This window comes from Melopsittacus undulatus, chromosome 7 (assembly GCF_012275295.1).
Source record: "Melopsittacus undulatus isolate bMelUnd1 chromosome 7, bMelUnd1.mat.Z, whole genome shotgun sequence".
In the NCBI taxonomy this organism is placed as follows: domain Eukaryota; kingdom Metazoa; phylum Chordata; class Aves; order Psittaciformes; family Psittaculidae; genus Melopsittacus; species Melopsittacus undulatus.
The window spans coordinates 59,719,253-59,744,438 of NC_047533.1; the positions used below are offsets into that span (position 1 = coordinate 59,719,253).

The 25,186-nt window shown below is 38.2% G+C and overlaps 1 protein-coding gene across 2 annotated transcripts in view; it reads left to right on the forward strand.

Moving 5' to 3' along the window:
• PTPN13 (protein tyrosine phosphatase non-receptor type 13) overlaps positions 1-25,186 on the forward strand; it is a 120,867-nt gene that overhangs the window by 37,055 nt on the left and 58,626 nt on the right. The window contains exons 4-7 of one of the 2 annotated variants that reach the window (XM_034064566.1): positions 5,386-5,451; positions 7,863-8,048; positions 10,796-10,889; positions 21,807-22,367. In XM_034064566.1, the coding sequence (XP_033920457.1) occupies positions 5,386-5,451; positions 7,863-8,048; positions 10,796-10,889; positions 21,807-22,367 (907 nt within the window). Of the gene's footprint in view, positions 1-5,385; positions 5,452-7,862; positions 8,049-10,795; positions 10,890-21,806; positions 22,368-25,186 lie in introns of those variants that run through there. The other variant, XM_034064565.1, reaches the window with a different exon arrangement.

A 25,186-nucleotide genomic window follows, 5' to 3' on the forward strand; every position in this document is an offset into this window, starting at 1 on the left:
ACACTTTGCCTTCTTTTTCTAAAAATAACAGCAACACCATTTATTTCAATTTTTTAAAATGTTTTTCACAAACTGCATCTGAGAGATAAGCAAGGGAATTTCTCAAGCACAATCCAGGGCTTAAAAAAATGGGTGTTCCTACACTGATCTTGGAAGGAAAGGTTTGTTTTAATTAACCTAAGTATTCCTCAGTTGTGTGCAAAATAGTTCCTTTCCACCTTCCTTGTTTAACTCTTCCCCAAGGTTAGATGTTGAGGCAGGTAAAGTTTGTATGTGTGATCTTCTCCAGGTCATTGATATGCCCAGTCAAAATAACTAGCTTCTCAAATGTTTTCCTAACAATAATTTGTTGCAAACGGTAATGCTTTACCCAGAAAAAACATTCCCTTGGCCTTGTCAAAGATATTTAATGTGTGGGAGTAAGAAAGAAACTGAGCCCTCTTTCCATCTCTTTGGCTTCTCTGGATCAATAATCCTTAGGGAAGGAAGCTAGCCACAGCCACTGTTGTAATCTGGGAACAATTATGACATTTGGCAGTTGGGAAGAACAGCAACATACTCTTACACCAGAGGAGACTGGAATTGGCATTGATTGCTGTTGTGTGCACAAGGCCTGTTGAAACATGGGGGAGGTTTGTGTTGAATTTTTTGTTTGTAGCTTTTTTTCTTCTAAACCTTGTATATAGACAGTTTTCTTTAGGACTGTATCACCAAATAACTACCAAAAATCACTGTTACCTCACTTACATGCAAGCCCTTCAGACATCCTTTTTGCCCTGCAATATGGTCAAAGTTAATCATATAATAAAATATGCATATAATTTTATCTATGACAAAGCTATAAGCAATTAGCAAGCTTGGTTGAAAGTTTTAATAGAGAAATAAAAATAACGTTGACATCAATGCAAATTCTGGATCAGTTATGTAGGATGCAGCTGCCAAACTCTGTAGTCATACTGTTGGAATTGTTTATCCTCTTTCAAGAGACAACACTGTTGAAGACAGTAATGTCTTAACTTAAACTAGTGCCAACTCTGAAGTTAATATACAAAACAGGCCTTTAAAATGCCAGAAAACAGTTTTAAACTGACATTGTTGTGACCTTCGTTAGAGCTGATTGCATTCTTCTGTGCCAGTATTAATTCAGTATGTTACTTTTTTCTTTTTGAAATAAACAAAGCTGTTACTATTAAAAGCTGTGCTCTGGTATTTCTTTATTTTAATGTTTAGGCAGGAAATACTCAGAGGGGCCACAGTGGCCTGTAAACTCCAGCACAGAGCATATCAATAGGCGGTGACCAATAACTGGCATTTTGCACATAGGCAGCACTGATCGATCCTTGCTGATTGTGGCTGTATGACTTTATTTCTTGATAACAGTATAACCTTTCTTGCTGGGAACTGATGACAAAATTGAGACTCTAGACTGCAGCAACTGTGTCTCTGTTTTCTTTGGGAAACAATTGGATGTGGAAATAGACAAGCTTTAGCTTTACATAAGCAAATTACTCATACAGTCATGTATAAACTAAATAAACCCCTTTAGCTTGTGGTATTCAGCTTTAGCATTAGGCTGAAGCTTCAGGCTTTGGGCTTGAGATGAATTAACCTGTATTATGTTTGAACTCCACTTGATTTTCTGTGTGTGTTCTGCACGCACTGGTGGAGGAAATTAACTGTTCTGATAGCCTGGGATAGTACAAATACATTTGAAGAAAACTTGTTACTACCATTCTTGTTCTTGGTTTAAAGCCTTGTGGAAAATCACACAGCTGTTCTCCCAGTGTGGTAGTCATGTCTGGGTGCAGTGAAGATAATCTCAAGATAGGATCTGAGAATTACTCATCTGCATTTGCTCATATGAGACCCTTCAGTTGTATTCTTATCAATGTATCATTAAGAATTGAACTCTTTTCATGATGGCCATGCTATATACCAGTACATGTAAAAATAATCTCTAATAATGCATCAGGAAAAAGACCAAAGCATCTGTAACACTGGTCTATAATCCCCTGGTTGGGAACTACGTTGTGTAATACATCTGTGCAAAATGCCTCAAACATATCAGTCTTTTTGGGTTTATTTGCTTACTTCTTGTGTGGAAGTAGAGAGCTACCTGGAACATAGCTTTGTACCAAAACTTCTGTCATATTAGGGCTTGCTTAGTTAAAGTTAGTAGGGCTCGTAAGCAGCTTATGTATGCATCAGGGGTTTTTGACTGTTTCCCTTTACATTTGTATTAAACTGTGTGTTGGATGATACACTGGTTATTTGTCTTGATATGTTGGCTTCTTTCTTGTATCTTGCTTCACACATGCTGACTGTGGTAATTTTTAACCTTTTCCTATCACAACTTGCTGTAGTTCACTGAAGTAATTTACTGGAATTTTTCTCTGTTTTCTTTTTTGTTATTCTGAAATCAGACTGTGTCTGAAAGCTGCTGAAGGCAGAAAAACATCTTGTTTCTTAACGCTTTGTAACACACTGACAGGGTTGCCATTTGTTTTTTGAAGTTATGAGTTTACTTGCTAACACAAAGTAACAGTGTATTCAAGTAATAGAAAAAAAAATAGTCAATGAATATCCTTTTGATTCCTAGACACACAGTCAATTTGAATACAAAATAGTCTGAGGTAGCTGCAGGCTTATTGGAAATAGGGTAAGCAAACCATACACAAAATTATAGTGAAAGATGAGGCAGGACAAGAGGAAACAGCCTTGGGCTGTGCTAGGGGAGGTTTAGGTTGGATCTTAGGAAAAATTTCTTAACTGAATGGGTAGTCAGGTATTGGTACAGGCTTCCCAGGGCAGTGATGGAATCGCCATCCCTGGAAGCATTCTTCAGCTATGTAGACAAGGCCTTCAGTGACATTAAGTGGTGGGTTTGGCAGTCCTGGGGTAAAGGTTGGATTTGATCTTAAAAGTCTTTTCCAATCTCATTCATTCTGTGATTCATTTTGGAAATTAATTTGATGTTTGATATTCTGTGGAAAATGTTGAAAGTATCAAAATAGAAAAATAAGCTAGAATTTTTGAAGAGATGCTTTTATTTTGAAAGCTGTTTACAGGTAGCATGTTTTAATTTAGAGGTCTGATATGCAGGGTTGTATGGTAATATTTTTGTTGAGGATGATGCACTTCTTGGTTGTTGAAAACATCTTCCATTATATTGAAGCTTAGAATCATAGAATGATAGAACATCCTGAGTTGAAAGGGGCCCATGAGAATCATAGAGTCCAAACACCACAGAGAGAAACAAAAAAAATAAAATACATTTAAGAGCGTTGTTCAAATTCTTCTTGAATACTAACAAACTTAGGACCATGACCAGTTCTCTGATTAGAATTAATAATTTTGATAACAGACTTTTTAATTGCTTTTTTTTGCATTTCTGGGGGACAGGAGAAGTTGGGGGGTTTTGGGGGGGGCACGGGGGGGTTTGGTTTTTTTTTTTTTCATTTTTGTGCTGGATTCTTTTCACAACCAGATATGGAACAATTTTCTCAGTATTTAAAAGATAATGTTTCTGGTTGAATGGAGTGATGGTAATAACTGATAACCCTTGAGTTACAGTATCTATGACTTCTGTCCTGTTCTATTCTTTGTATGGAGTAGAGAGACCCTACTTTGGCCAGTGATTTCTTTCTAGGAGAGGAGGTTGAAAGATGGGTGAGCCCTCGTTAGGTACACAGTGCTGGCTACATATCTGTGTCTAGCATACAGCTGTGTTTCAGTGTTTGTGAGTTGATGGGACTGTACTGGTAACTGTGTCAGCAGTATCTGGTATATCACTGCCTTACACTGATGGGAACCTTTCTGTCCTGTGCTGACTCATATGCTGTGCTAGATAGAGACCATCTAACAAGATCTAAGTGGCAGAAATTTAGGACTGGAGTTCTTCTCTAAGTATGTTGAATTCCAATTTTATATGAATACAGCACGTTGAATTTACTAGTGCAGCTTTAATACATGTTGCTTCTAAGTGCATTTAGTAATCACTTCCTTACCCTGTTACAAAGCTGTGCTGCTCTTCCAAATACATAAAAAGGAAACTTTTTTTCTGTTTTACAATATGACATATTTTCATATTTCTACTTGTGTTTTGGGGTTAATTCCTGGCACGGTGGAGTAATGATATAATGTCTTTCAAACGGAGTGGTCTAAAATGGAAAATATTTATGCATCATCCTTTTTCTGAGTCTTTGCGAATATATTTTGTTGTCTTGGGTAGGCTAAGAGACTTCTCAGTACAAAGATGAATTCTCTTCTAGGACCTTAAGCTATGCCTAGATGTATGATTTTTAACAACTCTATGTATTATAGTATGAGAAGGAGAAAATTATTTTTCTAATTTTGTAAGTTCTGTTGAGACCATCCATTACATTTGTATACTCAATTTACACTTAATTTTTTTAAAATCTCTATATGAAGTACCGGTGTCTGGACATTGTTGATACATATTTCTAGGACTTAAGTTAGATGTTTGCTTTTAGTTAGCAAAGAGGCTGACTTAGGTAAATTGCTTTTAATTTATTGCTGCCCCTGTAATTGCTGTTCGTCACCTGCACAATTACCTAATGAGCTTGTTGCTTTAACTTGCACAAATTTAAGTAGTACAAATATTACTAATAACTTGGTAGAAAGAATCATCACTAGTGTATGTTACTTACACCATACAGAAAAACTGCTTTTTTTTCTGCACTTGCTTACCTGTTTGGTTTTCACAGTCACCTACAAGGGCAGTATGTGTTTGTGCTCTCAATTCTGAAGTATTTAAAGGTTTTATTCCCTGTCCTGATTTGCTGATTATGTTAAAGATATATTAATGTCATTAATGCTGATATTAATCATTAATTATACATGTAATGATTAATGTACTTAAAGTGTCAATAATAGTGACACTTCATATGTTGATGCTTTTATATGTTGATGTGACACTTTATGTGGTGACTGTTTTATATGTTGATGATTTTATGCTCATTCTTTTTTTCCTTTGATCCCAGTCCTAGGGATCTTTTTACAGTAGTAGCCTGCTGTTTGATTCCTGCTAAGGTCTGCCTTCCATTTAGGTTAAAATTTAAGGACCCTTGGACAAAGCAATAGAGTGTGTACCCCACAGCAGGCTGATAAAAGGGATTACATGTGCTTGTAGCTTCAAAGTGAGATGAAAGCTTAAAACTGAACAGAGAAGACAGAGGCACTGGTTAGATGCAGTACGTTTATTTCGTAGCAGTAGGCGAAGGAGAAAAATAATTTGAAAGACAAGTGAGCTTTAATACCAGGACTAAATGTAGACAAAGTGATGCTGTTAGTTATTCTGTTTTAAAGCTCTACTTTGCATTTCCAGTCCTGTTCAGTGAGTTGATGTCTTGTGCCTCATGACAGGTCCATATTTATTCTCTCGGTATGGCACTTTTCTGGGGAGCTGACCATGAAGTTCCTCAAAGTCAGGTAAGTTTAGCTTTCATTTTGTTTAGTATTGTAACTTCAAACTTGATACTTTGATTGAACATGCATTTGAGTTAACATGTAGGGTGTCATAATGAGACACTGTAGAGGAAGGTTTCTTTCCTGTACTTGGAACTTTATTCTGTTGAGTCTGTGAGGATGGTGGTATCTTGCAGGAGGAAGGTGCCGATACTACTTTTCTGTTAGTTTCCATGAAGATATATCTGGGCTAGTTTATCCTGTAGTGTCACAGGGTAAAAGACAACAGTTGGAGCTGCTGGCAAAGTAGAAAAATACTTGTTTTGTTTTGGTTTAGGCTTATATAAAAACAAATATTTAAATAACATTGTTACTTTACTAATAAACCAACTTGTTCTCTATGCTGCTGTTTCTGTGAGCCTGGACTTGGCACATACAGATGCTTATGTTGCACAATGGCCAAGAAAGGGTATGAATTGTTTGGAAGAGGGAGTAGACTCTTGCTATTGACTTATCAGTCAATGCTATCTATCTATAGCAATGTATCTAACACAGTTGCAGACTGCTTAGAACTGAGTGTTATTGCTCAATGGGGTTATTTCACACACCCAGCAGAACTCCTAGGCTGTCTTTACAAAACTGACTGAAGATGATGTGATTCATCATCTTCCTGGGTGCTCCTTCCCTGCCCCCAAATAAACATTCTGAAGTCAATATGCAGAAGAGTGAACATAAGATGAAATGCATCCAGAAAAGTGTTTCATGATGGACTTGCAGTTGGGGATTTGGCGGAGCATTGTGCAGCTCAAGGAGCTGTTTCTGTTTCATATTTCAGTCCCACTAGTTGGTGTTACGTGTAAGGGTAAGGAAGAAACTTTTGAAAGGCTCTTTGGCAATGTAAATGTTCAGTTCCTAGTCCTAATTGGGTTCTCAGTTATACTGATTTGGAAGTAGTTGCCCAAATGCAGAAGTCAGAACAATTGAAGCGATGACTGTTTTAAGGGTACTTACTTGCAATGCCTACAGTGCCTGTCCCAAGAGCTCTAATATTTTCTTAGACAGCTATGCCCTTTTTTTGCTCTCCCATCTTGTAGGAAATGAAAGGAGCACTATTCAGCAATAGTGAGTGATTGAAAGTAGGTAAAGGTAGGTTTTGAACAGAAAGTTGGCATGAATTTTAGTCACCCTTTTCTTTGTTTCTTCCTTATGTGTCAGGTTGTAGTAATAATTTCACAGTAATGCAGTGGGAAGGAGTACTCTACCTTTTGATATAACAATATTTTTCCAAAGACAGTGAGTTGAAGTATGCCAGGAAAGAAAAGGGGAGTAGAAGTCTTGAATTTACCTTTGGGATGTCTCATGTGCTGCCTCTGAACAGTGGCGTTAGTGGGGCAAAAGGACAGTCTGCGTATGGCATTACTTTTAACTGTTAAATTGCACATTCAGGTTTTCCTGTCTTTAAGGGGGGGGTTTCCATATTTGCCTGCCTGTGTTGGCTAATGAGCTGTGTCTCTGCTGGTAGTGTGGTTGAAAACAAGACTGATTTTTATGACTAGTTGAAAGTGCTAAGCAGAGATAGGAAAAGCCTGTGTTAATTGAACAAGGGTCATCCAGAACTCTATTTTTTTTTTAATGGTGCAGCTTAAGAGTACTAATACAGGGAATACAGGCAGATTGTAATGGTTTGAAGTGCTCTGTGATGCAAAAAGCACAACAATGCTTGTAGTTTGTGGGTAACCACCCACTTTGGGAGAGTTGCGGATCAGAAAGTTCAAGTCCCAAGTGCCTGCGGCATCTGGGAACAAGTGTTATTGCTCATTATTGCATACCCTGAGGAGGGATATTCCACGTACAGTGTGCTGGATTAGCTGAATGGGTAGAGGAGAATTAATTCTAGCTGGTTCTTAACTGTATGGGTGTCATTGAAGCTTTGCTTCCTTAACTAGTGGCTTTGCTGGTTTATTCCTTATTTTTTTGGTTGGTACTGTTTGATGATGTCACTGCACTTTGAAAATGCTAACACAGCTGCTGCAAAATATTGGTGAGGTGAGGAACTGTAGAAAATGAGCAGAGACAGTTAAAAATTGCAGAATGCTCAAAAACAGCAGAGAAAATTTCCTCTGAACCTTTCTGCCAGTCATTAAGTCCTTGAGAAAGGGAAGCATTAGTGACCTGAACTTACAGATCAGGCAGCTGGTTTTAGCCAGTTTGTTGTAGAGTAGGAATCTAATCTACACGATGAATGCCTATCCTGATCTACAACTGCTATTTTTTCACTACCTAGATGGTGATTTTCAAAGTGGTATTCAGATAACATAGGCAGTAAGTCTCATAAATAGTTATTTTACTGTGCTGAATGTCTTTTGTCTCTGTGTATACCACGAGTCACTGATAAAACTGGTTCTCCTATCTCTCCTGTGTTTGTTTGTCACTAGCCTATCAAACTTGGAGATCATCTCAACAGCATACTTCTCGGCATGTGTGAAGATGTCATTTATGCCCGTGTATCTGTACGGACTGTTCTGGATGCTTGTAGTGCCCACATAAGGAACAGTAACTGTGCCCCTTCTTTTTCATATGTGAAACAGTTGGTCAGACTGGTTCTGGGAAGCCTGTCTGGGGTAAGTCTCTGTCAGCATTTGAAGAATAATAGAGATGAGCAGGAAGAAGGCAAAGCTGCTAATTCAGAGTCACGCTGCAGTCATTCTTCCTCTTGTTTTATGATGTTGCAATTTTGATAAGGGTGAGTGTTGAAAGGAGAGAATTCCTTTTCTCCCCCTGTAACAGTTTGTGCACTTGACAGTTCCTCCTGGAATATGTGTTCATGACTTCTGTTTCTGAGGAAGGTAATTTTGTGAACTGTTTGTCTTCATTGAAAGTGAAGTAGGGAAAAATGGGAGAACAAAAACCATGATGAACTCTGGGGCAAGCCTTAGAATTGTTGCTACTTCAAATGCTTCAGAAATGATTGCTGTGAATTTTATTTTTCTAAAGCTATGCTTGACGTTTGGAGAGTTGTTTATTAACCGGAAGAGGTACATTTTAGGCAGTGTGCCAGTTCTCTTGCAGTTCTGCTAAGCTTATGGATATGATAATTGTGGAGGATGTTATTGTCTAACGATGACAAATGCATTAAACTGTTTTCAGAAGTAAAAGGAACTACATGAACTCATGTTGCAAAGTTACTATTCCTGACAGGCAACCTCTCCCTTCACCTAAAACATTACAACATAACTTCAGAATAGTTAAATAATTTCAAGGCTCTGAGTAGAAAGGAAGGCCATCAATTGTTGATATTGTTAGATTGTTCTGTGACCAATACTTGCTTTCTTTCTGTTCTGTTTATAATCAGAAGAAATGATGAGCTGTTTATTACTGCTGGAATGATATTCCATGGTGGTCCTGAAATATTTTTGGCTTTATATCATTGAAACTCCTTTTTTTTTATCCCATAGGGGATATGCCAACATAAAAATTGGTGTCTAGGGAGACAGCACTGTAATTGCAAGAAAAATGTTTGACTTGCTAATGCTTCCTTGTAAAAAAAAATATTGTTATGATCTAATTGTTAGATAGTTGTTCATAAATCTGGTTTGGAAACATTTGCATGAGGTGAGAGGTCCCTGCATTTGTCTTAATATTTGGCAGCAGCTGATTATGACAGGCCTCCAGAAATAATGCTGAGCCTGAGCTCCACAAAGCATTATCTAGTCTGTGAGGTTGTGTCTGTCAGTCCAGTGCTTCTCTCTGTAATATCTGAAATGCTGTGTAGTTGCCAAGAAAAGCAAGTTTGTCATTCAATGAAATAAAGGCCTACAAGGCCCTAATTGGTGAAGCTATTAAAATAAGATCCAAACTTTAAATCTGGCCACAAGCTATAGAAAAGGCCACTATGGAGAGTGAGGCATCAGTCTCCAAGATCCTAAAGGCCCTTTCTTCTTAGCAAATATTTTGCTTTTCTTCATCTTGTTCTCGTCAGCAAGCTTTCAGTGGGAGTGTGATGTTAGTGTGACAGAGTAATCTAGACCAACCTGCCAAAGACAGCAATAGTGGTCCCAAATGTACATACTGAATCCAGCAACTGCATTCCTGCCTCCTATACCATGTTGATAATGAAGGAGCAGGACTACTGGCAATTATCCAGTGCTGAAGTTTTGCTAACCTTATAGGTTTCCTCTACCAGTCACCTTTTAAACCTAATTCATAATGTGTTGCTGCATTGGCTTTACAAAAAGTCAAGAACAAAACAGCCAAATAGAACCAAGAGCTGACAGAATAACAACAACATAGCTGTGCTGCTGTGTTTTCATACACCTTAGCTAGCCATCCCTGCTGTTTTTAATGTGTAGTGCTCTGTATGTGTGCTGGAATTCTTAATAAGAAAAACTTATACAATCGAGTTTTTAGAACCAGAGCATAGCTTGCTATTGTAAGATCAGCTTGCCTCCAGTCCTGTGTGGCCTTATCAAAGTCTAGAGAGATCTTAGCTCTGTAACTGATCAGTTGGTGGTCTGTAAAGCACAGCTGAGAGGCCCTGTTTGAATGTTTTCACTTTCCATGTTAATACGCTTTGAAAAGGGCAATATATCACAAGACCGATTCCATCTGCTTAATGTTAATTGAGTTGCATTCTAACTATAATGGATAGAAGGTTGCTTGATTTCTCCTTCCCATCTCCCAGCTAAGCCACTGTCCAAGTTGAGCCAATTCCCCACATATCAAAAGATCTCACTAAAGATTCTTTGTTGTACCAAATAAGCTCTTCTTTGAATGATTGTACGTGTGGAATTTTTTATTTTTTATTTTATTTTTCTTTTTTTTAGGGAACTAGTGATTAAGAAAATAAAAAGTTAAACGTCTGGGAATAGTTAAGCCTCACACACAAAAGGGATGTGCCTGAGTGTCTAAAGAATAGGCTGCTGACAAATGCATGAAGATTTTACATGTGTAATAAATTGTGTGAGGTATCAGCCTAAAACTACCAATTATAAGAGAGTTCTTTCTGTCACACAGAAAGCTCATTTTACCAATCCCAAGCTCCAGTCATGTTGCTACTGTGGAACATGGCTTTTGAGTGTTGCTGTCTCTTCAGTTTGCTATAGGGTTGGGATGTATTTAAATTACCAATTGAATTTACACATAGTGGAAAAAGGTAGGCCAAATGTGTAGTGAAAAATAATGCATGGATTATTTAAATTTAGATAATTCTAGGGGGTCTTTTCACTGATGAATGTGTTTTTTATAAAAAAAATTGAGCTCAGCTGTTTGGCACTGACTTATATTGTACACTTGCATAATGGACACTTATTGTTGGGATCTTTCAATATTTGTGTTACCATTGTTTGTTGGTTTTTTTTTTTTTTTGGAGGTGGATCAGCTTTCGTGTAATGGGGATAAAAAATTGCAGCCAGACAGGAGCCAGGCTATTCGAGAGAGGCTGAGGGGAAAAGGACTTCCCACAGGTAAGTACTTTTCTACAGTAAGGGTTATGGCAATAAATACAGCTCTGTGGAATACCAAGCTTGGGTTGATTTTTGCAGCCAAAGAAACTGAATATAGGAGGACATGCTGATATTCACAGAACTATGATGGTTCAGTGTCTAGCTGACTGTTGGTGATGGTGACATGAAATAATTGTTTCAAGAAAAAACATATCTTTTCCCAGTTCAGTCCTGATGGTAGGAATAGGTTTTAAAGGCTCTTGGTCAAAAGTTCTGTTTCTGGGGAAGGAGAACCTTTAGCAGAAGCTAGGTCAGCTAGAGGAGCAGGAAGCAGCTTTTCTTAGTTCCCTCTTTCTTTTATACTCTGCTTTCTGTGTATAGAGAAGCACACAGCCTCTTTCCCTGCTTCCCAAGCAGAACTGCACTCTTTCTCTGCATGCAAAACTTTTTATCTACCACCCCTTTTTTCAGCACAGTTCTGCTGTGCTTTTGACAGTGAGGTGGATATGGAGACCAGGTAGAGTTGTATGGCTACTTCAGGGAAGTAGGGAAAGAGGAAACTGGAGTGAGGTGGGAAAAGGGAGGTGCAGGGAGGAGGTAGACTGTGGCTGTTGCCACTTTGGAGGAAAAAGGATAAAGGATAGAGTGATGTAGGCTGACAGCTGATGCATGACTTCATTAGATGTCCTTGTTTAAGGTCAGTGGGATCATCAGCTTTGTGCTAGTCTTCTTGGACAAGAGGATGTGTTCTTCCAAAGACTGATCTCATATTTCTCCGGAAGAATTTAAGGAGCTGGAAAAGAGAGTTTTATAAGGCATCAGCTGAGACCACTTTAAGTAGTTATAATGAAGGCAGTGAGATGTGATAATGAGGTGAGGCCATTCTTGCCTAAAAATGTTCATCTGTAAATGGAGTATGTTGGTGGCAGAATACTACATCACCCACAAATACTCAATACCATAACTGTTAACAACACAGGGTTTTCATATGCCCCACATTAACTCTCCTTCTATTTACCACCACTAAACTTGGAACAAAATTATATTGTTGATGTGCTAAAGTTACTTCTCTGTTTCTCAGTTTTGTGTCAAGCAACGGTGAATTGCAGAAACCAGAATTATCTATTGAATTCTTAGTGGCAATGCAAACTGCAAATCAGACACAAGTATGGCAAGGCATTGTTGGTTTTTCTTTATTGAATCTTTTGAGATGTGTCCTAGATTAGGCTACTTTTTGATATAAAAACCTTATGTCTGTGGTTGTCTGCCTTTCCAGTACAGCACTATGTATTTAGGAACAGTTTCTGGTACAAGCTGTCTCTTCATTTTCTGGCACCACTGCACTGTTCTAACTGCTTTCTCAAGAGGCTTTGTTTTCTTACTGGCTTTTTTTCTTCTTTTTCAGAATATTTCTGTAGCAGTAGGAAGACCTGTAGAAATACAGGGTTTTGGACTGAATTGGTCTAGTTGACTCTGCTTGTAAAGCATGTAATGCCTTTTTTTTCTCAATCTCCTAAGCTTTCTTAAAAGAACTCTCTCCCTCGTTCCCACCAATTTTATAAGGACTGTAACAGAACCATGTTGTTCTGATTGTTAAATTTTTAGTTTATTCCCAATTTTGAGTGCTGTCAGATTCACAGGTTTTTTTACATGCCTTTGTTCTTTTGCGGATTCCTTGCCTTTTTTTTCCCCCCATAACTTTGAGCACATTACCACCTGGCTACATTTCCATACCCTCTTTCTATCATCTGTTTTGTTTTTTTTTATTCCATGATTATAATAAACTGCATGTTTTCATAATGGTCAGAATATTTGCTGAGTTTTGGAGACTTAAGGTTGTCTTTAAACTCTGGTCTCACTGCATTAGCAATCTTGATTATTTTCTTTGTTGTTTCTAGTTTTGTTTTCACTAGTACCACTGAATAGTCTTTTGCTGGTTTGCTTTTCATTTTCTTAGGAAATCCTTCAATTCTTTTTTTAAATGTTTGTGTGGTTTGAGAGGTCTTGTTTGTTCATTTATTTTCCTAACCCACAACTTCAAGCTTTTAGCAGATAATTCTCCCCACCAAAGTAATGTTTGCCCCCAAAGTCTTAAGCATATCTTAACAAAAAAGCTTTTGTTTTAGGCTCTACTAAATTTTGGAGATGGATGTAGTAGCTCTAGCCAGTATCTCCATGGTTTTCTGGCTCAGTGTTAGGGTGAATAACATCCCTGTAATGTCTGAAACTTTCTCTGAGGACTATGTCTTTGACTTAAAGGGTATAGACTAGATGATCTAAGTTCTGCTTTTCTACTGTATCCTCCAAGTTTAAATAAATGTCATGGCTAGAATATTATTTCCTCTTATCCTTGTTTTTTTTTTAATTGTTTAGTATGTTTATGCTTCTGAGATGATGCAAAGGTGTTGCTGTTTATCTTGATTTCCATAAAGTTCGGTTAGGATGCTGTTTCAGAATCTTTGAAGGGTTGTGGAGCTGAATGCTTGTCCTGCTATTGGTGTGCTTGTTTGCCGTCTGCTCTGCCTAGGGTTTCCAAAGTGTCAAGTAGAGCATGTTCCCTGCAGTTTGTGCACTTCTGAAATCACTGGGTCAGGAAACAGCAACCAGTGTTAAGGGTTTTCTGAGACTGAGGAGTCCACTTGACAGAGAAGCTGTTGACCAGTAAATTCAGCACAAGGTTTTAAGCGACCTCAGTCACAATCACTTTTGTGAACAGTTTCTCTTTTTAGGGAACACTGTCTGAAGAGATCTAATTAAATATAATCTTTACTTAAATAATCTTTGTGAAATGAGTGAACTTGATAACCCCCAGACTATAAAGTTGGCTGAATAGTCCTCATCCTCTAACTGCTGTTTCTCTGAAGTTGATTGAAATTGCATCCATGGAGAGTGTGCAGATAACGTGTGGCACCAGAGGTAATGAATGTTTATCCATCACTGTTCTGGTGCAAACATTATTTTTCTCTGCATCACTCCAAGCCTGGTCCTGAAGGTGCAAATTATTAATGAGGTGCTCTTGAATATTTGATTTTTTTTCCCTGTTTTTTTGTCAAGATGAACTGTCAACAAGCAAAAATATTTTTCAGTTACTGTGTGGGTTTTATGCTACTTTGGTGTTATGTTTCTTATCCCTATCCCTAGAAGTAGAAAATATTTTTCATGTTTTCTGTTGAGTCTTCATTTTCAGAAAATAAGATAAATTGCAGCCATTTTTTTATTTTGTTTTTTATGTTCTGCCTGTCCTGCTTTCACTTAACCTGTCCCACCTTCTCTGTATCATCTGTGGAACTCTTGTTGCTATTCTCCTTTTCCCTAGAGGGTTTATAACCCCCTTAGCTGCCCCAAAACCTTTGCCAATTCTACTTCTGTTATCTATCTCATTTCCTGCTCTGTCTTAATGGCACCATCTTCTCTATATTTCGATCTTAGATATATGTCTTGATCTGCACTTCACTGAGACCTCAGGGAATATGGAGTATCTGTAAAATACCAAAACAAAGCAAAACAATCTCTCCCCCCACTCCCCACCAAACCAGCTCTAGCTGCTTTCAGTTCCACTAGTGTGCTTATGTATACTGAGTTATGTATCTGGAAGTTAGTGAGCGTCTGATATTAAGGAGACACAGCTCGCGTTTGATTCAGGGCAGTTTAATTCTTGGTTATTTCTTTTTCTGTAATGGTATGCTGATTTGCTCGTGCAAATGTTGTCAATAGCAGCATGCACCAGTTACACTCGGGACTCAGCTTTTGGATTTCTGGAAAAGTGAGCTGAGGAATGTAGTACTACTTTTACCAATTATAATCTCATTGATTGAGGGGCCACAAGTAAGAGACTAGATAAAGGTTTAAGAATAATGTGAAATTTAAAAGTTAAAAACAAACAAACAAACAAAAAAAACCACCACCCACCCCCCCCCAAACCTAAGGAAAGCATAGAGCCCTTTTTTCCTCTGCTGACACTATACTATTCTGCTGCTGTGTGGAGTTGAAATACACACCTCTTATTCCAATTGCAAAGTGGCAAGTGCTTAGAAAGGTAGGACGCTGCCAGGCAGATCATGATTCTGAGCCAACTATCCTTCTAGTAAGTCAGACGTTATGTCAGTCAATTTTTAGATAAATGTTTGGGTTTAACTTTCTCCAAGAAGACATTTAGGGCCCAGTTTAGCACAAGGACAGGGGAGTGGGGGCACACATAAGGACATGTTTTATCAGTCATTTTACCAGCATATTTAAGGAGCTAAATATAGTGAGTAGAAGTTTTCCCTGGAGAGGACAGAAGACTTGTCTGTTGAATCGTTCTGAAAAAGAGAATTTTCAGTGAATAGAATAGCAGTCATATAGAGAAAAAAACAGCATAAAGGGAAAGCATTTATTATGAACTTAAGAGTATCAGAATGTTACTATGAGTATCTAACTTGAGATAGCTGATAAATAGTGCTAAGTTCATGAATATAGTGGTGGTTCAGCAAGAGATGTGCTCCTAGTTGCAGAGTAGCCAACAAATACCTTAGATATTTGCAGTCTTTCAAAAATGCTAAGATTTTTGCTTTAAGTCTTTGAAAATCATTAATGTCAAGATCACTTTTCCATACTGTGGTCATCAAAATTATCATTGCTGTGACTTTATTGTTGTCTTAGGACAAATGTTTGGAACTATTTTCCCACTTCACATGTTTAAACTGGATATTTTGGTCTCCTTACATACCAAGATTGGATATTCTCAGCTATTCATTTCCATCTTTATGTCTTGAAGATAATTATTAAGTAATAGCTTCATGTTAATATTCTCCCCAATTAAATTTATTTTTGTCTCTTTCATGACTCACTTTCTGTGGCCATCTTGGTGAATGAGCTTTATGGCAGAGCTGACTGCAGAAGTAATTTATTCTGAATTAATAATACAGAATGTTTGCTTGTAGTCAAGTCATACTTGAAACGCATTATTTAGGAACCGACTTAGCCAACTGACATAGAAGTGGTAAAACCTGGTGTGAGTCATTTGAACCTATGAGTGTTATTTAAGTTTCATACTCAAAACACTTCAGACAGTAAGTCTTTACTTACAGAACTATTTGTGGAAGTTTCCTGATGAAATTATTTTAGTGTGACAAAAGATAAGTAACTTTCCAACTCCTTCAGACATAAAGCAAGAATTAATTCACGGTGTTACTCTTTGCCACAAACCATGGTGCTCATCCTTCAAAAGAATGCACAGTCTATTTGAAGCCCAGTTGGAAACTCCATGACTTGTACTGCATGGCAGCCTGCTTCCCAGCCCTCTAGTAATTGAAATCCTGCACCTCGTGTTTTTATTTACAAAGTTCCAACTTATGTTGATGATTTATGAACACCAAGGACAGCGATACTTTGTCTTTTGAAGAGACCTAACTAACATATCTTGGCTTTGCTTTCCTACCATGAGGGTCTCTGATTTTAACTTGACTTGTGCAATGTGGTAAACTGTTATGAGCTAACCTTGTATATTACAGTACTGCAATTGTATCCTGCAAAATTCTGACCTTTGTCCCTGCCAAAAGAATATATGTCACATGAATGAAGGCTTGAAATAAATTTAAGTGTTCTTTAAGGTTCACCTTAACTGTACATAGCAGGAAATATTTGGAAATAACTGAACAAAATGCTCTGTCAGTTGCAGCAAAAAATGATACGTGTTGTAAAGTGAATAAAAGGTGCTAAGGCTAAGTTAGGTTGCTTTTAATTTTAACAAGAAATTCTAGTGTTTTGTTATTATTCTGTGTAATACCAATTACTAATGTAGCTGCCCAGCAAAAACTCTTAAGACTAAAGGAAATGTACCCTTTTACTTTTGATCCAGGGAAATGATTGTGACTTGTGTTTCAGTTCCTGAACTGTGTGAAGATGCAGGTTTTAATCTATAAAGAGTGGTTTATAGTGATGACCTCCATGTGTGAACTGAAACAGCTTACTCATTTTTTTACTCAATCCAACCACACAGATTTAGCTTATAAAAAAAAATACAGCACAAACTTAATTCCATTGACTTAAAAGTCTCTCATCTGGAAATGTATTTTTTTTTTAATTTCCCCTGTCTCCTTCATACTAGAAAATAAAGGACTGAGTGGGTGGAGAATAACTTCCAGAGTTCAGCAGAACCAAATGGAAGCCAGATGAAGATTTCTTGTCAAAAAAATAAAGGAAAAAAAATAAGCCTCTTCTTTAATTCTTTCACACTCCAGAAACCATGTCTATTTTCTTACAATAGGTATTCTTGTTTGCATCTGCCAGTACTGGTGGTTGTTGTTGGTAGAGACCTTACAAGTGTGGTTGCTACTGCTTTACTGAGCTTCCGGCCTTGTATTATTGGAAGAGGTGGTGCTGAGGACAGACTGAGAACTCTAAACACAAAACAGGAATGGACACAAAGATCAGTGAGGAAAACAAACCACAGAGGTCAAATGCTGTCGCTGTGCTGAAAAGCAGCTGTATCACTGAGCTTCTCCTGGGCTATGCATAAATCAAGGCAGCGAATACCTGGATAGCCCTTTGCCTACCTGGCTGAGAAATTTGCCAAAAGAGCTGGCCCATAAACTTGAGTAGGTATGAGCAAGGGTGCAGTTGTCTGTTCTACAAAGGTGCTGAGGAAGAGGTGAAATACTGCATTTACGAAGTGCTGCTTGGCAAGGTTCACCACCACTGTTCTGACCAAGATGTCTGGTTTCTGAAGCTGTTTGGGTTTTTTACAGAGGAGCCATGTCAGTCCAAAGCAGAACACAGATTGTTCTACAGGATTTATAACTTGGCCATTACTTGAAGTGTTTTCAACAGTCCTTGTGTCCAGTTATTTTCTTCCTTCACAAAGAAAGCATTGTTTTAGTAGTACTTCCGTCTCAAACTTGGATTTTCTCAACAGTTTAATAAAGTAAAAGAGAGGAGGAGGTGCCAGTCCTAGCAGTCAACCCACAGACCGCATCTGGCTTTGCTGTCTTCTCTTTGGCTCTTAGCCTTCCCCAAAGGGATTGCAAGCCAAACTCCTTCATCAGCTGCCCACTCATATTTGAGAAACTAAGTGCATTGGCTTGGGCTAAGGGTTTTTCTTTCTTTCTGTTTTATGCAGAAGGATGGTGTAGGCGATGTTTTTTAAACTCCTGTATAATAATTTCTTTCTTCAGGCCTTCCAGTTTGGCGATGATGGTGTGTGCTTTCATATGAGTGCAGGCAATCTCTCCCTGAACCCCCAGGCGCTGTTCCTCCCTCCCAATGTGTGTGCATGTACATATGTATATATCCACAAGTTTTGCTAAAATTGAGCTGAAAAAGTATTCTGTTTTGTACAAACAAAAGAAGGGGCAACCCCGAAGACTTTAAGGAAACTTGAACTGAGTTTATTCAGTAAAAACAGATACAGCATGTGATGGCACTACATTTGCACCTACATAATATTTGATTAATTGCCTATACGATCCAGCTGGTACACAAGTAATTGCAGCAGGCTGAATTTAGGTAGGACAGGAAAACAGCGCTCTTGCTCAGAGGAAAACCAGTCAGATTGTTGCCTGTGTGACTAGAAGATGCTTCTGTTTGTGAATGACACTGGTGTCAAAGAGGGTGTAGTTGCATTCATAGCTGAAGACATGATAGGAAGAAGGAAGTAGTTCCATGTAGTGAATGTAACATCTGCCAATTGAAGGTGTATGGAAAACTAAACTGGATTTTCATTTTAGCACCACAAGGGAATTTCATTGTGAACTCTTGGTGATTAATTGCTATTTTTATTGCATATATTCCCTCACTATGTATTATACTTTGGAATCATGCAATTACTATAATTGCATTTGAATTATTTACAGCAATTATAAATAATTGCACTAATGTAACATCAAGTAGAGGATAAACACCCAAGGGCGATATGTGAAATCAAGAACCCAGATATATGTTCATGAAGAAAAGTTTAGTTCAGCAGAGAAGTAACAGGGGAAGGGGAAAGCACGCCTTTTGAAGTTACTTACTTACTGTAGTATCTTAATTGCTAGTGGTTTATTCTGTGACCATCACTGACAGGTACAGAAGGATTCTCTTTCCTATTATATTCTCTTGGGTAACTGAAGCATGGAGTAACTTTGTGTGGTCTCAGGTGAGACACTCAATGTCTTTAGTGGAGCCAAGATATTTCAGATAGGTTTCCAGAGTTTCCATTACAAATACAAGCCATTATTTTTCAAAGGACGATCACAACATGAGTCTTTCCATCCATATTAATTTAAAGATACAGAAGTTCCATTATCCAGTCAGGTTCCTTTTGATCATTAGTTGGATCTTTATTCTTCATATGTATTTTTTTTTTTACTGGTAGTTCTTCCCTTCATTTTCCCACACATTTTGTCATAAAAGCTGGGGGGTGAAAAGTTGATGGGTAAACTATGTGTTGATTTAATGGATTTGGACTCGTGTGTGCCATTCAACTGAAAAATACATGTATTAAAGAAGGGCATATCATTCCAGTCTCCTTTATTCTGGAGGTGTACCCTCACCTGAAAGCTAGACATATGAGCCTTGTGCTGAAAGAGACTTACTGCCATCATTTAAGATCATTGATCTAAGTAATGCTGAGGCAGTATATTGAGGAAGTTTGGGAGGGGAGATCAAAACAAAAAAACCTTATCTGTTGATTTTGTGACTTGCGAAGTTTATAATAGTATTTTTAAAAAGGCGGGATTACTTAAGTTATTAAAAATAGTAAGTAACAGACTTAAGTTATTAAAAATAAAAGAATTGGCCTGTACTGATTGCTGAATGCCTAATCCCACTTTTTCACTGGTATCTGTTATTGAGTTGCTTCTGAGAAGTCTTGCCCTTGATCATTGACCTCTGCTCCCTGGTGCCAAGAACAGCATGCATTCTTGGCTGGTATGAAGTATGGATTTGAAAGTTGTATATTGCTGTTTTTTTTCAGTTTGTCTTCTGAGGATGCTCAACTTGAGCAGATTGTGTACCTCTTACCCCCTAGTCTCTTCAATAACTTCTCTGAGGATGATTCTTAAGCAGCTCATGTTGACACTGTGAGCCAGTTTGGGGAAGGCTTATTAAAATGACACTATGTAAAGAAGAGTGGGTTTTGCAAAGGTGGGAGAAGTTCCAAGGCTGGTGAAAAGCAGAATTCTGAATGGGGAGAGTAATAAAGGGACTATGAAAGATGTCCAAGAGGATTTTGTGTTCTCAGGACTGAATACTAAGACCAGCTGTAGATTCCTTATGGTACTGTGCTAAAAATTTATGCTGGCTGCATAAGTCAGTGTGGATATGAGTTATGCCTATAGACATCTCCATTCAGCAGAGTGGAAGAGCAATGTGAAAGTGCAGTGCCTCCTGCACTGCTTCCTAATAGGACAGCTCATCTCCTGTCTCATCATGCAGTTAGCTGAATGGGTGTCAAAGCTGTAGCAATGACTATTTTCCCACTCATTGCTGATGAGAGAGAGTTCATAGCATTGACTTTTCTTTATGAGGAAACCCCCAGGTGGGTGGATGATTTGGGGAGCAGAAAATATTTCTTACATGCTGAGGCAAGGAGCTGTCTTCTGAGCCTCTTCATGAACTGGAAGCAGCTTCTGTTTATTACATCTAGTCTAAATGCCGCAAGTTCACAGAAACTGCAGCTTTGGTGAGGAGGATGCTCCTTCTCTGGCACTGTCTTTCACTGGTGGCTGGGCTCTTTCACTGCAGCCCTCACCAGCATGCCACAGATGTATTTATGTCTCTGAGTGTGCTTAGGGTGAGGATTACCCACTGGTACTTAAAGTGTGGCTTTTTTCACTGGATATGATCCTGCCATATTAATGCAGTAGATTGAAAAGGTTAGGCTTCCTAGTAATTTTTGCAATGTACTTTGTCAGGTGGAGTTATGAGTAATTAACTGTCTATGTGATATCTACAATAGACTTTGGATTTTCACAACTTTAATAATGCAGAAGCATTAAAAACTTTTGCTAACAGAATAGCAGTTGGGTATTCTTTGATACTAGTTGTTCTCTGGGATGTTCCTCTTACAATGGTCAAATCCTTTGATCTCAGGGAAGTCTTAAGAACGTGAAAGGTAATCTCATAGGTCATCGGTTAATAATAAATTTGATTGGGCTAATACTTCTGAGACATACATGCTGATCAAAACTTCTTGTCAAGATATTCTGCAGAGAGCACATATGTCTTTTACATTATTCTGCCTCTGATTAGTTTCTTTTATTCTGGAAGTGATTTCACAGTAAAGGATTGGGAGAAGACAGAGTGTTCATTAGTATTGGCCAATCCATTTATTAATGAAACATGAGGTGTACAGGCTCGTAGAATCACTTTCATCTTAGGAGCTTTGCTGGGTTTTGTTGTTCTTGGAGTATTCTTTATCTGGAGAGACTGTCATCACTAAAATAGTTATTAAAGAAAGATTTAGGATTTTTAAAATTCCGAACTATGCAGTCATTCTTTTCTTACTACTGACACTACTGCAGGGCATCTGTAAATCTGTAGGACACACCTAGACCTGTCAGCAAAAATTGTAGGTGGTGTCTTTGGGTGTGAGATGTGAGAGGAATAGCCAATTTCAGATTAATCATTAAACAGTACTTTTGGTGATAGTCCAGATTATTTAAAAAATAAAACTAATGAGAAAAACAACTTTTAGTATCTATGTGAATATATTTTTAATGTAAATGCTGAATTATAGTAAGGCATAATTTCACTTGAGCACCTCACAAATAAAAGAAAGAAAATGCCTGTCAGCTGTGAAGTAGTTTTTCTGTCTTTGTTGACTGAGGCAGCCCTTTAAATAGCCATCTCTATGTTTTGCATGCAAAATCAAGGCCAAAATGTGTGCTCAATATAAACTTCAACAGGAAGTAACTTGTGTTGCACGCTTGTGTATTAAGTACAAAATTACATATGTGAAATGTCTCCTTATTCCAGGAAAAACATTGGTGGTCGATGCAGCTGAAGGACACAAAACTCACTTCTCTCAACAGACCACGCTTAATAAAGGACTTAGCAAATCTATGGGATTTCTGTCTATTAGAGGAACACAAGGCGAGGATGAGATTTTCCAGGGCATTTCCACAGATTACAGCTCAGGGCAGGAAGATCTCTTCTGTCCTCATAGATGTAAAACCAGTGAGTTTGAAAAAAAAGGTCACTTTCATGCAGATGTCACTCCCAAGCGGAAAGTATGGGCTTCCTCCACTGACTTGCTTTGCACAACTGACAAAGCAGCTGAGAGGAACCATGCTGGAGGTTCTCATGGGCACAGCTATCAATGTGAAGCATTTACAGTACGGACTTCTACTACCAGAAACAAGGAAGCAAGATACTCTGATGGGAGCATAGCCCTGGATGTCTTCGGACCACAGAAAATGGACCAAATGCGCCATGTGCCTGAGACATCAACTTCTGCAGCAATATCAAGTGCCTTTGACAGGATAAGAGAGAGACAGAAGAAGTTGCAGCTTCTGAGAGAAGCTATGAATGTAGAAGGTCAGTGAAGCTTTTTGATTTTCTGAATATTCCTGTTATTAAACAAAGATTTCTCTTTATGATAAATCTGAGTTCTCATGTAGCAGCTCTTGAAATGGCCAAGGTTGTTGCTTCATCTTCCTTTTTTATTAGGTGAAGTGAAAGCATTAGAACATCTGTTGCTAAGGAGGATAAATCTGCCTGTCCAGATTGCTTTGCTAGTGAAAGTAGTTGATTTCTCTAAATCAGGCAGTATCAAGTTCATCAATTAAAATTAAAAAAAAAAAGTTGGTAACAGCCAATTATCAAGTAATTTTCCTTGAAGAAAGACCCTCATCTTCAGATATTAGAAATGGATTTATACCCCAGAAGAAAGGGAAAATTCCATCTCCAGATCGCTCAGGTTTTGCACTGTATACCTCTGGTCTTAAGCCCTTAAATATGAATTTTTTTTGGACTCATGTTAATGTCTTTACCTCAGTGAGAATACTTGACAACAAGTTAATTAAAATAATGCATGAGGGGAGGAGTCTTTGCATTTGTTCTGTGGAGACTTTTAAAATGGTCTTATGGAGAACCCTGTAAGGGAAAGTGCATACTTGCTTGCTTTGCAAATGTGATGTGATTTTCAGGGGTTATAAATTTGTGAGAGCTGGGTAGAAATTGAGAGCAGAGCTGAATCCTGCTTGTGATGGCCAGAATGCATAACTTGATCATCTGAGGTATATATGTTAGGAGAGGTGTATGTATAGAGCTAGCTCAGTCATTTATTCAGGTGCATTCAGAATCCACAGTTGCAAAGTTACGGCTGCCTGTCTGTTTTGTGACACAGGTAACTGGGCAGAGTGGGGGGGAATCAAGATGATGAAGCCTTTTGTCAAAGTTGAATTTCTGAAAACGCCTGTTCATTCCCCGTGTGGGCATCTCAGGAGATGCTTATAATTGCAATTAGCATAGGAAGCAAATTCTTTCTCTCCTGTGCAGGAAAGCCTTGTGTTCCAGAAAGGAGTGTTATTGAAATACCATAGGTAGCTTAAAAAGCTACTGTGATTTTTGTACAAGTTGTACAGACAACAGCTGTGAAGGAGTTTTTGTGCTATCATATTAGCATCTTCCTATGAGGGTTACGTTATAATGGGATAATAATGAACATAAGATGGAATAGCACCATGGAGATACCATAATTTATCTCAATAGACATTTACCATCTGTCATTATCTACTGAGATGTCTGTTGAAGTACAGGGAAGGTTGGTTGGTTTTTCGTTTAAGAGCCTGAAATTGAAGGGGACCAGGTCAGGTACATGAGTCAGCTTGGATCTCTGGAGATAGGCAGCTGACAAAGTTTAGGAGGAGGCCACTCCCTGCACTGGGGAAGCTCAATAGCCTTGTTGTTCAGGAGTGCAGCTTTGTGCAGGTTTGTGTTGCACAACAGCAAAACCAAAAGCTTGGCCAAACCCATTGATGAGCAAGAGCTTATCATTCTTATTCAAACAGATTGGGAGATGGCTGAAAACATAACGTGTCTGTGCCGTGCAAACTTGGTTCAGATATGTGAAACTACTTAATTCATAAAGGGAATGGGTGAAAGTGTAGTCAAAGTAAACCTGGAACTGGAGCTTAATAGTCACAGGAGGTGAGTGACAAATCTGTGTAGGGAAAATTGAGGCAATAGCTAATGACTCACTGCCCATCCTTCTGGATTCAGAGTCATTACTTGCTAGAAAAAAATGAAGATACTTTCTCAACAGATAGGTAGGTTGCAGTGTTCTTGCTTCTGAGTTTTCTGCGCTCAACAGACAAAGGAGGTATGTGTCACTCTTGAAGTTAGGAGTATGTGTACTGTTGTTTTATTTTAGGCTTTTTTGTTCTTGTCATTTATTTAAATGATTTGGGCCAGAAACTACTTAAAATGTGACTTTTTAATGAGAAACAGCTTAAAGAAGTATTTTAGCAAGATGGATGGATAGATGCGACACTTAAGTACATTGTTTAGTGGTGGTCTTGGCAGTGCTGGGTTGACAGTTGGACTCCATGATCTCAAAGGCCTTTTGCAACCTAAATGACTCCATGATTCTATGATTCTAATACTTTTTCACTTAGGAGTTAGTTGCTGTTGTGTTTTACAGGACTTGAAAAGCCTGACTGAAAGTATTCTATTTCACCTTAGTGAGCAGATTCACAAAAGCCTTAATACATGAAGTCTGCCAGACCTTTCCCTTTTTCTTTTCCTGTTTTGTTCCCTATCTTTTACTATTCTTTATCTCACATCTTGTTCACAACAGACAAATCCTGTGAGATCTTTCATAAAAAGAGTGTATTGCTTGTTTTTGCTGTAAAAAAAAAATACAATCCAAGCTTTTTGTGCTTTGTTATTGTATGTAAATTTCAAGCACTTGGTGGGTATTCCCAAATGTCAAGTGTTATCTTGTGTGTGTGTGTGTAGAATTGCTTTTCCGACGTAAACCCAGCCTAGCTGAGAGAGATGAACTGTGTAGAAAGCTGAGATAAAATGTCACCTATCTTGAGAAAGGTGACATTTTTTTGGGCAGAAATTGACAGAAGATTATCTTACTGCCTGTAGCTGGTAGTCGCATAGTGGATAGGCAGGCAACAACTAGAAAGGGAGTGAAAAGAAGTCCACAAGGAATGTCAGCAACTATTGGTCTTTCACTGTGTGGGGGACATCATGACCTCAAAAGAGAGGTATTGAAAGAAAAAACAGAGAAAGAGAACATCTTTTGAAAGCTTGTGTAGTTGAGATAAGGAATATTTTCAATTTGGTTGAGACTAGGTCTAGGTTACAGTTAAGTCTACATAAACTGTAGTAAGCCTCTGCTT